The 11136-nt window shown below is 42.0% G+C and overlaps 1 protein-coding gene across 1 annotated transcript in view; it reads left to right on the forward strand.

The window, feature by feature from the left end:
• GUCY2C (guanylate cyclase 2C (heat stable enterotoxin receptor)) overlaps positions 1-11136 on the forward strand; it is a 47428-nt gene that overhangs the window by 16336 nt on the left and 19956 nt on the right. Inside the window, exons 9-16 of the mRNA XM_009322854.1 lie at positions 453-538; positions 974-1085; positions 4834-4915; positions 7258-7363; positions 7914-7976; positions 8584-8655; positions 9604-9708; positions 10951-11037. Of these exons, the coding sequence (XP_009321129.1) occupies positions 453-538; positions 974-1085; positions 4834-4915; positions 7258-7363; positions 7914-7976; positions 8584-8655; positions 9604-9708; positions 10951-11037 (713 nt within the window). The remainder of the gene's footprint in view (positions 1-452; positions 539-973; positions 1086-4833; positions 4916-7257; positions 7364-7913; positions 7977-8583; positions 8656-9603; positions 9709-10950; positions 11038-11136) is intronic.

The raw sequence follows: 11136 nt of genomic DNA on the forward strand, positions 1-11136 counted from the left end.
TTAAAATAATATTATTAGAGCCAAGCAGGTAGCTCTCAAAAGAGTAAGGGGAATGAAAGTATCCCTTTATTTCCTTTCTTGCTGATAGATTCAAACTGCAGGTGGAAACAGGCAATTTCCCTTCTCACTTCTAAAATGGTCCCTTCAAGGGAGGTTACTCTGACATTCTTGGTATGCTGAAGAAACCTGACAAATATATTTTTCGATAGCTAGAGGGAGACTTTCCTCTTCAGTGCAGTCAGTTCAACAGCTTTTACTGGATTTTGTAGAGAAAATGTAGCATGCTATTAAGGGAGAAGTAGCGCCACACTAAGCTAATATGTATACTAGCATGTACATGAAGAAGAAAAATAACCTGAGCATCAGAAATCCTTTTATTTATCCCATCCTTCCTGCCACATATTTGTGTTTCCGAGAATGCAAGTCCTCTGACTAATTCCTTGTGTCCGCAGGTGTACTGGGTCCTGTGACTCTAGATGAATTTGGAGACATTGATACCAATTTGACCCTGCTGTACACGTCACAGACTGCAAATCATGTATGTATGTGCAAGGGAGCAACTGTTTTACCTTATATATGAAAGGAGAAACAAAATGCCCTGTACTATTGCATAAGAATGATGACAATAACTGCAGCAGAAGTGCTGGTGTGCCAAGGCATGCTGTCCATGCCAGGAGGGGGGTCATGAGAGGCGTTCTGGAGACTGACAGGATTGATGTCATCTGGTGATTCAGTAAGTGAAGTGCAGCTGGTATTTTGTGGGACTGATACATTTCTTTTTAGAGAGAGGGGAGGAATGATGAAGACTATGGCAGCCAAACATATGGCTAAGCTGAGGAATGCACCACTGTAGCAGAAAGAGCAAGAATTACTTTGAGTTTGGGCAATATATTTATTAAGGGTAGTTTGAAGCAAGAGACAAAAGAGGGAGAGCACAGCTGCTGACTGTATTTCTTCCATCCTACACCCATAGTTCAGAACTCTTCTATATTTCAACACTCACAAGAACGAGACACGCGTGATGACTACCAGTCCGGATTTTGTCTGGAAGAACCACAAGCTGCCCAGTGATATGCCAAGCACTGGTGAGACTCCCATTAAACCTACCTCTTCTTCGAAGACAAGTCACACAGCCCTAAGATCCGCCTACTGTGCAATCCAGCACGCTACCTTCACACTGCCCCCAGCCAGTGATGCCAGGAGCTGGGGGCTGAACAGCATCTTTCCTTCCCCTTTCCTTTCCTATATTGCTGATACAGCACGGTGGCTTCTGTTTGCCCCTTTATCCTTGTTGTAGTGAACTGGGGAGAGGACACAGCATGGTGCAGATTCAGGGTGCTTCTCTGGAGGGGTCTCTTTTATGAGCTGGCTCCTTGCAGAAAAAAAAATGGGAAACTAGGTTATTGCTCTATCTCCACTCAAACTTTAAATCTGAAATCCCAGAAATCACCACCTCCATTTCTTTTGAGTTTTTGGTGACTCCTGGATAGAACAGTTGAATCCCCTTGTAATTCAGCATAGCAGAGTACAGCCTTGTCAGTCTGAGCAGATTGGAACTGTTTCCCCATGTAGACTGCTGCCATATGGTGATTGGCAATGGAAAGGTATATTCTTCAGGATATGATATGCAGGATAAAAATTATTGCAGTGTCGGTGGTTGCAAGGGGTTAGTTTTCACCTGAGTCATCCCCATCAGTGAGTGTCCAAAGGTGCCCCTGTTAAAGGTCTCTGCTAAAGGCCTCCACTAGTTTGCTGTACTGCTTACCTCCAATAGGGAATATTACAATGCAAACCAATAACTGGAGGAACAAACACATTCTGATAACTAGAAGTCCATTCACAGTAAGGTGGTACATGGATTCAAACACTTTTATTCCTCAGTAACGTAAATCAGATGGCTTCAAATTAGGGCTTGCTGCTTGGCCCCAGCCTTCTCAGTCTTGCTCCAGTCCCGTTCCCATTCATCCCCTCTCCCCTCAACACACTGTGTTGTCAGAGGATCTCTGTGTCTTTAAAACATTCCCCTGAGTACATCCTTTTTTGAAGCTGCTGTACAAGGGCAAAAGAAAAATTTTTGGGAATTGCAGAAAGCCAGTGTCTACAAACTAGTAGCTCAACATTCAGCATTTAACAAAGGCCTGACTTTGTGGCCAAGCTATACTAAATCAAAGTAAAACCACCTCCCACAGGCACTGGATTATTTTGGTTTCACATTTTTAAAAAATAAACCTTCCTTCAGTGTGATTTTAAACAAGTATATTCCTCCAAAGGGCAACTTATTGCAGCCAAAGTTTAAGTAAGTTTAAGTACAGCCAAAGCCAGTCAAAACTTTCCAACCAGAAAAATGTTTTTTCCTCCAGGGAGGTGAACAAACACAGCAACCAGAGCCCTGCTCCTTCCTAAGCTGTTATTGAGAACAGCTGACCCAGTTCTGCTACCCTGCTTGCTCCTGGCATCCCTTAAAAAAAGGGGCTTCATCCACATTTTGCCATTATTCAGAAAGTTTGAACCCTCGCTCTAAACAGGGGTAAGGTCAGCCTTCAATACGCAAACGTTTCTGGTTCCAGAGGACCTGAAAACAGTTCATTTGTGATGTACTCTCCTTTTGTGTGTTGTAATACTAAGAGCCAGGAGGTGGTAGCAGATCGTCAGGAACGGGAGATCGCAGTCCCAGAGCGCTTCCATGGACAGCTTCAACCTTCTGATTGTTAAGCTGCAAGCCACTATTCACAACGCTTAAGTTTTAGAGAATTCGTAGGAAAAGGCGTTGCACATTCTCATGTATATGTCGTTTTATAGTGGTAACTTAATGTCCTTCCTTGGTGGAGGGAAACGATAGTACTGACAGTTTTCAATAGAGAAGCATCAGACTAATACTAAGTTACTAGGAGGCCCCGATGCTGGGATGAACACACAGAAAGAAGGTGGGGAGATGTGATACACAGAACAAAAAGTCAAAGCCAGAAAGCTTCGGGTCCAAAATCCAGAGTTCCTAAACTGAATTCTATGTCAGATGCAGACACTTACATTGGTATGTTCAAAATCCCTGCCCAGCTGGTGTTTGATTCTGGAGGCAGCTAGTGTGTGTCTTGTTGCTTTTTATTTATTTATTAAGTTGTACGCTTTATTGTTCTCCTGTGTGCCTTTATTTCTGTTTCTGGGCACACGCAGAAGTGCATTAGCCTCAGTAAGGCTGAGTAGCTCGGCTCTTTTACTATCCATAACCAACATGGCAATCTGCGAAACTAGATTCTCCTCTGCCTTCTTCACCTGAGAGACTTGCTCAGTCGAGTAGGTACACTCTAGACATCTGGCCACCAGATGAAGCTCTGCACTAATGGCTTGTTGTTCTTCAAAGGAAGTTGGTGGCCACAACTTTCCTTCTCAGCACCCCTGAACTCCAAGAACTGACCCAAGACAGGCTTCAGTTCACTTTTCCACATTAAGACAATCAAAATTACAACCTTAAATAATCAGTTCCCAGCCTTGCCAGTTCTGCCTGCCTGCTCAGGACTAGGACCCTCATGTGCTCTGTGATTTTGGGTCTAAGTCCTCAGATGCCTGAACAGCCTGATTTTCAAATTGTTTGCCACCTGGCAGCTTCGAAGGATACTAATCTGGCAGCTTTGTGCTGCACCAGATTAATTTCCCTCTATAGCATATGAATTTCGTATTAGAGTCGAGTCCACTCAGTACCACTTGTCATCCCAACACATTGTCTACAGATGTGTTCAGAAATGAGTCCACAGTCTCCAAAGCTCTGTCTACAACAACTACAGAATCACTTTAAACAACTGGGTCAATAAGGGGAGAACCCAGGTGCAAAATGTTGAAAAGTTTGTGTATGTTAAAAGCTGTACCATGATTTTCATCTTGACCTCTTCTTGGATAACAAGTTCTTGCGAGAAATGCCTTTCAAATCCACAAGCGGCTGTACTCTGTATCAGCTGAAATTCTGTGTGGAAGCTGTGGTCTTCAGGTGTATCCCATCCTGACGCAAATTATATCAGTAAAGACTCTGAGTGACAAAGGTATGGGTAGCTGCGGAAAATTCACTGTCAGAGAGGAATGTCTTTCTCACTGGCTGGGTACCCAGCAGGACTGGAAAGGAAAAGACATACGTTATAAAGCCTGAATCAGAAAGTCATCAGTGTCGTGTTTAATGGTAAAAACCATCGGGACCAAACCTTTGTTCCGCCGTTCAGAGAAAGCCTTATCCAAAGAAGTTGATGAAGAGCCCATTTTGCATTAAGCCCTGGGTATGCTGGGGGAAAACAATGTTCCCTGCCTGCCAGTGACTCTGATTTCAAATGGTCAACTGCTTACCCCCTCTACATCCCAATCCCACAGAGAGTTGTACCCAAGGTCTGCCTCCACCAGCCACTCTTAAGAGTTAATGAAAGGAGAAATTTGGCTGCTTAATTTTTTAAAATGTGGTTACTAAGAAAAGTCAGCTTTATTCCTGGACTATCCTAGTTTGTTTTTAAAGAGGAGAACACCTGGGAACTCTGCTGCTGAGCTGATGTGAGATTTAGTGCTGTTAAATTCACCTCCCACCTGGGTGTCCCTACAGAGTGCCCATGCCTCAGGTGAGGATGTAAGACCGCACTGCTCTGGGTCATGCTTCATCCCGCAGTGAAAGAGGCAGGCACGTGTCATCTCTAGGCAGTGCTGGACTTTACCAAAGCCTCTCAATTTGGATGTTACCAAAGAATATCCCTGCTTAGCTACTGTGACTTGTACACGTGTGGGTGAGGGTAATTTCTTAAACATAATATTGTTTTTCAGTGTCTTCTGTCAAGTTGTTTATTTTTCAAATTTTCTTTTCTGCAGGCCCACAGATCTTGACCATTGCTGTCTTTACGCTCACAGGAATTGTGATTCTGGTTCTGATCATCTCTTTGCTGGTTCTAAGGTACTAACCCCTTTGGCCCTCTGTTTGTCCTTAAACAGTTTTCCTCCTAGGGCAATGCCTTTGATCTCTCCTTGAAGAACCATTCATTAGCTTACCTTACATACCTAGGTGGTTGCCCTCAGTGTGAACTCTAGTATATGCCAAGTAGTGTTTGCATCCGTAGCGTTGTTATGTCAGGTTAATAATCAAGGGAGAAGATGCAGCAAGGCTCACAGTTTTTGCATCTGCTAAAAAGCTCTGACTCTTATACATACACAGAAACATATGTCTCAGACCAATCTTCAGACTTTTTCCACTTACTGCCCACCTTTAGCTTACTTGGGGTTCACTTGTGTTTCTTTAACCTATTGGTGACATAAAAATTAAATCTAGAAGGAGGTAGTTGTCTTGAGTCACTGTAGGAATCAAAACACCATGAGGTTTTGGTGTTTTCATTGCATGGATCCATCCCATCTTTCAGTTTCCTCTGACTCAGTCCAAATCCTCGCATACTGACTTTTCTAACATCTAGAATTTCATAAGTATAACACAGTTCAGCTTTATCGTGATGGAAAAAGGAGAAATAGAAATCAATGATGTCTCCTTTTGCTGGAAGAAATGCCACCCCATTTCCAAAGTATATGGTTTTCTTTCATATTTAAAAAATTGTCTTACCTGTGCATCTGTTTTCAGTAGCTCAGCATCCCTCTTTGCTATATATGAGAACTTCAGAAAAAGTGAGAAAATCAGGTCTTAAGAAAACTTGATTAGAAACAGATACTACCCAGGCTCTCTTATTTTGAGTGGACCAATCTGCCTTGCTAACTGAAGCTTTTCATGAGGGAAAAATCAAAGATGAAGGTATACAACTCTTACACACCCAGTTGTACTCAAGAAATAGAAGAGCTAATCATTGCCACATCTAAGCACTAACATATAAACAGACAGGTAAAGTTTGTAATGGCTATGAAAATTGATAAAAATTTGTCTGGAGTCAGTTTGGACTTGCTGTAAAAGGTTCTGTACTCTTCCATATTTGCAGATGCATAAAATCTAAAGATTCTGTTTAGATGATTAGATTATTATTGTATACATATCACTGTAATATTCCCAAGCATTAAATATAGAAGAGATTCCTGAGGATTTTTTAGAATAAAGCTTGCCCTTTTAGTGTTGAAATAATAGCAAACTTCTCAACTATAATTGCTACCGAAGATTGCCCCCTAACAAGCAAAGGAGAAGAGAGACTCAGCTATGAAAATGAACAAAATGCCTCATTATTCCTTCTTTATCTCCCAAGTTTCTAGGACACTTGAACTATCCCACACCTCCCTGTGTAGTTCTGTCTGCTAAATAAAAAGGCAGTCCTGAAAAACACATAACTAAATATGAAACCTAGTAGATTTTCATTCAGTTTGATATGTACTTAATCACCAGCTGATACCAGTTTGAATTGCAGTGCCTCCTGGTGATACAACACAGCTTATGGGATTGAACTGAGAAAAACAGTTCTTACCACAATTATTGGTCTCCCTTTTCTTATACATGTGTGAGCTAAAAAATGTTGGAAAAGGGAATATTTGTATTATTAGTCAATACTATGGGTTCTCCCATTTGGAGCATTTGCCAGCAGTCATCAGGGTGTTGGGATTCCCCTGCAGTCTCTCCAGTCAGTCCTGTGTTTTTTTTAATAGAGGAAGGACTTGCATGGGTAAGTGGGTAGTTTGATGAGTGCTAGTCTTCTTGCAGCTTTTCAGTAAGAGAAGATAGTGTCTCCTCTGAAGTTCTGCAAGGGAGACAGCAGTTTCCTTCTCCCTGTTCCAAGGTCTCTTCCATCAGTTGTACAAAATGTGCAGAATACAAGGGGCACACACAAAAAGGCATCTCATCTCAACACTGTTGTTATCCCCTCTCTTGGCATTGTGTTCACACCAGTTCTTGCCATCCAGCACTGATGCCAGGACTTCCTTTGGCTTGTGTTTGTTTGTGGGACCTCCTTTCAGAGTACATTTAATAACACGGAGAAGACTATATAAAATCCAGACGACCCTCTGTGCTTTACATTGTTCTGACCTCCCTTGAGACTCTGGCAATTGCCTAGCAGTTGTTCTGCTAAATCTGTTCTGTTCTTCTGCTACGTCTATGGAGTTGAATGAGCATTTAGGCTTTCCCAAAGCTAGAGGAATTAGAGCAGCCTCAAACTGGAAAACTGTAAGAGAGCCACAGGGCTTGTGCTCAATCCTTGCCCACCTGACACTCCATCCTTGTGTCATCCTGACGCTGGAAGCTTCCCTGTCTTAATCTCCTGTTGCGGGTTTCGGTTCACTGGGAGGATATTCTGAACGAGTTTGCTCGTTTTGCAGGATGTACAGGAGAGATAATGAGCGTCGGTGGAAGAAATGGTTCCATATACCGCCTGAGCAAATCCTGCCTCTGGAGACCAGTGAGACAAGTCATGTTAGTTTGAAGGTAAGAGAAGCACAATGCCTGAAGCTGGGTCTTGGATTCTGTCTTCTAAAGACCATTGATGCTGGGGTGTTGGCATGCTCTGACTACAATGCAGGCTATGACTCTGGTAGAACTAGGATCTCTTAAAATTACTTCTTTTTAATTTTTTTTTAACCCTCAGTTGCTGTATTGAAGAAAAAAGAGATTATTCCCCATTTATTGCTCCCTATAGAATACATCTGCTTCCCAACAGTAAAGCTCATTTTGTGATGGGGGAACGGGCTGGGTATTGATTTCCTGTCTCTTCCACACCACCACTGTTACAAATTATTTCCCTGTGCTTTGTTATGCTTCTGTTAACGCCCAAGAGCATGAAAGTAGCAGGTGGAGGCCCTGGCAGCCATGGGAGCGGCATGGATGTCCCACACTTTCTGTGGCATGTAGTGGCACTCCCTAGAGAGAGAGGCTTATGCTTCTCTGTGTGGCACACACTGACACTACTTATCTCTCTGGATCTGCCAAGTGGGGAGTAAGTGATAATTGCAAGTTAATTATTCTTCTTTGTCCTCAGATCGATGAAGATAAGAGACGTGACACCACCCAGAGACTGCGTCAAGGCAAATATGACAAGAAGGTAACCTGACTGCAGTGTCCATGCTCCCTTCCTTGGCTTAGGAGGGCTCGTTCTGGGAGGAGGTCGTTCCTCTCCAGAGACAATTCCACCTCTCCCGACCTTGCAAAATGGCTTGATCTTATGGAAAGAATAAGCCATTTATTCCCTATCAGGTGCTTTACATTTTGCTTACTGATGGGAGGCAAAATATTAGACTCAATATTAGACTCCATGAACCCCTAGCCTAGTCCAGAAGCACAGAAGCAGAAACAGAGGGACCAGAAATCTGACACATTTTGGTACTGAGGACATAAATGGATTAATGGAGAACAGGCCATTTACATGGCAATTCTTGTACATTCTGTAGCTATCTGCCTGACTGAGATATATTAATGTTGAGTAAAAATTTGCATCATTGACAGTTCTAAATAGTTCCTATCCACATGGTAAATCTTTTGAAAGAAATATAATTCCATTACTTATTAGCTGATTAACTGAAACTCCAACAGCGAAGCAGTAGGCAGGTGTTTCTGAAGTATTTCTTTGTATGGACATTTCTTGGAAAAGAAGGATGAATTGCTGTTGTACTAAACCTATGATTTTTTTCCCACTGTTATTTTTTCTTCAGGTGGTGATCCTAAAGGATCTCAAAAACAACGATGGTAATTTCTCAGAGAAGCAAAAAATAGAACTGAACAAGGTAACTATTGTACATAGCAACTGGACGCTGCAGGGTGGGATGGAGCCTATGAGTGAAGTCATCGCTTTCCACTGTCAACTCCAACAGCCATGTGTTTGTGCATGTTTGTGAGGTGGATGGGTAATGAGTTCCTCAAAGGATATTGCTTGATGAACTTTCTCTTTGTGTGTGTGATCTCATCATCAGTTAGAGTCTGAATTGTATGCCACTGAAGCTGAGGATGAATGAAGTAATTCATGCTCTGTCATATGGCCTTGCTAAATACATTTTTATAGCTGATGCTAAAAGGCAATGCACTCTTTTTGCTCATATCATGCTAATTCATTAGCAGTGGAATGTTGTAGTTAAATCTTATTATTGAATGCCAAGTGCAGCTCTTCAAATATAATTAACTCTCTGCTGACTTGTGCATACACTCTTCCAACATGTGAGATGAATTTGGCTGCAGTACTGCATCTTTTTTGAATGAATAGTTTTCCTTTTTATACAACGCAGCTATACTGTAAATTCAATAAGCTCTAAAAATACCTCAAAGTAAATTACAGTTGTCTATATAAATGGACAAAGTCCATAATATCATGCAGCATCATTAAATTTTTACTACTTGCTCATTTACTGACTGATTCACAACCTTCTGTCACTCATAACGGCTATTCTGGTCAACTGGGAGGTTTGAGTAGAGAGGCAATAATGGAGACTATAGTGGGCTCTGGAATTAACTTCCAGTATCCAACAGCAGCCACTCTTATCTCCCAAATCCAGAAGGCTCTGGAATGACAAATGTCTTCAAGTACTTCACCCAGCGCCTTAGTACACATGAGTTTAAAGGAAACTCATACATCTTATCAGGGCCTGAGATAAAAAGCCAAGTCACACAAGTATCCTTGACCTGTGTTTCTGTACTAACAATGATTGCTTTTAAAAACGGATGCCATGTTTCTGCTCTAGCTCCTACAGATTGATTATTACAACCTGACCAAGTTCTATGGCACTGTGAAGATAGACACCATGATCTTTGCGGTGATTGAGTACTGTGAAAGAGGTTCTCTGCGGGTAAAGAATTTTGCAGGTCTCCTTCCACCCCCAAATTGTCAAATTTCAAAGTAAGAAAAAAAATCCTTATCTCTACGTCTCTGGCCCTCATGCAGCAGCCATGGACGGAGCAAGTGGTGGCAGGCTTCTGACTCTGAGTTCCCTCTCCCTTGCTTTGTTCTCTCCAGCCTTCCCCAGGTGCTGCTGCAGCTGCCATCAGCTTGATGGTTCTCAGCAGCCAGAGGATGAGGTGATGTGCAAGCAAGGAAAAGTACAGGCAGAGCTCTGCCCAGGCAACAGCCAGTATTTGTATTGTGTCCCCTATTGGGAGCATATAGGATATAACTTTTTATTTATTTTCCAAGCTGTAGCTGTTGTCCAAGCTGATGCCCTTGTGGACCTCACAGTGCCCCCAGAGTGTGAAAGGACAGAGAAAAGAATATATTCAATATTATAAGGGACAAACAGTTTGAGGCTGGAATATGGCAAATCCTGTGCTGTAAGGGACAACAGCCCTTCATTTCTGTTTATAAAAAGAAATGGCAAATTGATGCTTGGCAAGAGTTATGGAAAGACTTACAGTTTATTACTACCAATATTATTTCAGTGCTAATCACGAAGTAATGCTGGCATCAGCTCTTCTGCAGGCACACATTGTCTCTGCTTCTGAGTTCATACAAAGACTCTCATCAGTAGCAGTGGCCTCTGGAACAAACTCACAGCAAGGCAGCAAAATAACAGCTCTATCTCTAGTTCTTTTCTTGTAAACTGGCATACTCGTGGAGGTTTACTTTTAGCAACAGAAATCATAGTGGCTGGAAGAACTGTAAATGACCGGCACTTTAAGATAAAGGAACAGTCTCCTTTGAACTTACAAGGCCATGAGTAAATTGGTAGGAAATGGACTGTGAGCACAAACCACAGAAATTCCTTTCCCTTCCTCTTGCACACCTTGCCCATTTCTATCTCAGCTATTTTGCTTTATTAAAGACTCAGCTTTAAAAGCAAATTCACTATTTACCTTTAATTACACAAAAACCTCTTTTCTGGAGTCCTCAATTTTCTCTCTCTGTGTAAACCTAAAATATATTTCATATTTCCTGTTTTTTGAGTGAACTGCTCTAGTGCATGTACTCCTTATAAAAAATGAAGGGCTAGCTCTTTCAGTCGCTGGTTGAAAGGCTGTGTGATTTAGATACTCATATCTCATCTTCTCCTTTTTCTCTGATGCAGTTTAGAATGACTCTTTTCTTCTCTTCACAGGATGTTTTAAATGATAAAATCTCCTACCCTGACGGCACATTCATGGACTGGGAATTTAAAATCTCTGTCATGTATGATATTGCCAAGGTAAGCGGGCTGCTAACGGTGCAATGTTAATCAACGTGCCTGTCTTGCAAAATGGATCCTCTGGAGAAAGGCAGCTCTCAGGGTCTTCTTTCCTGGCTG

Source organism: Pygoscelis adeliae, unplaced genomic scaffold (genome assembly GCF_000699105.1).
Source record: "Pygoscelis adeliae isolate BGI_AS28 unplaced genomic scaffold, ASM69910v1 Scaffold60, whole genome shotgun sequence".
NCBI lineage: Eukaryota > Metazoa > Chordata > Aves > Sphenisciformes > Spheniscidae > Pygoscelis > Pygoscelis adeliae.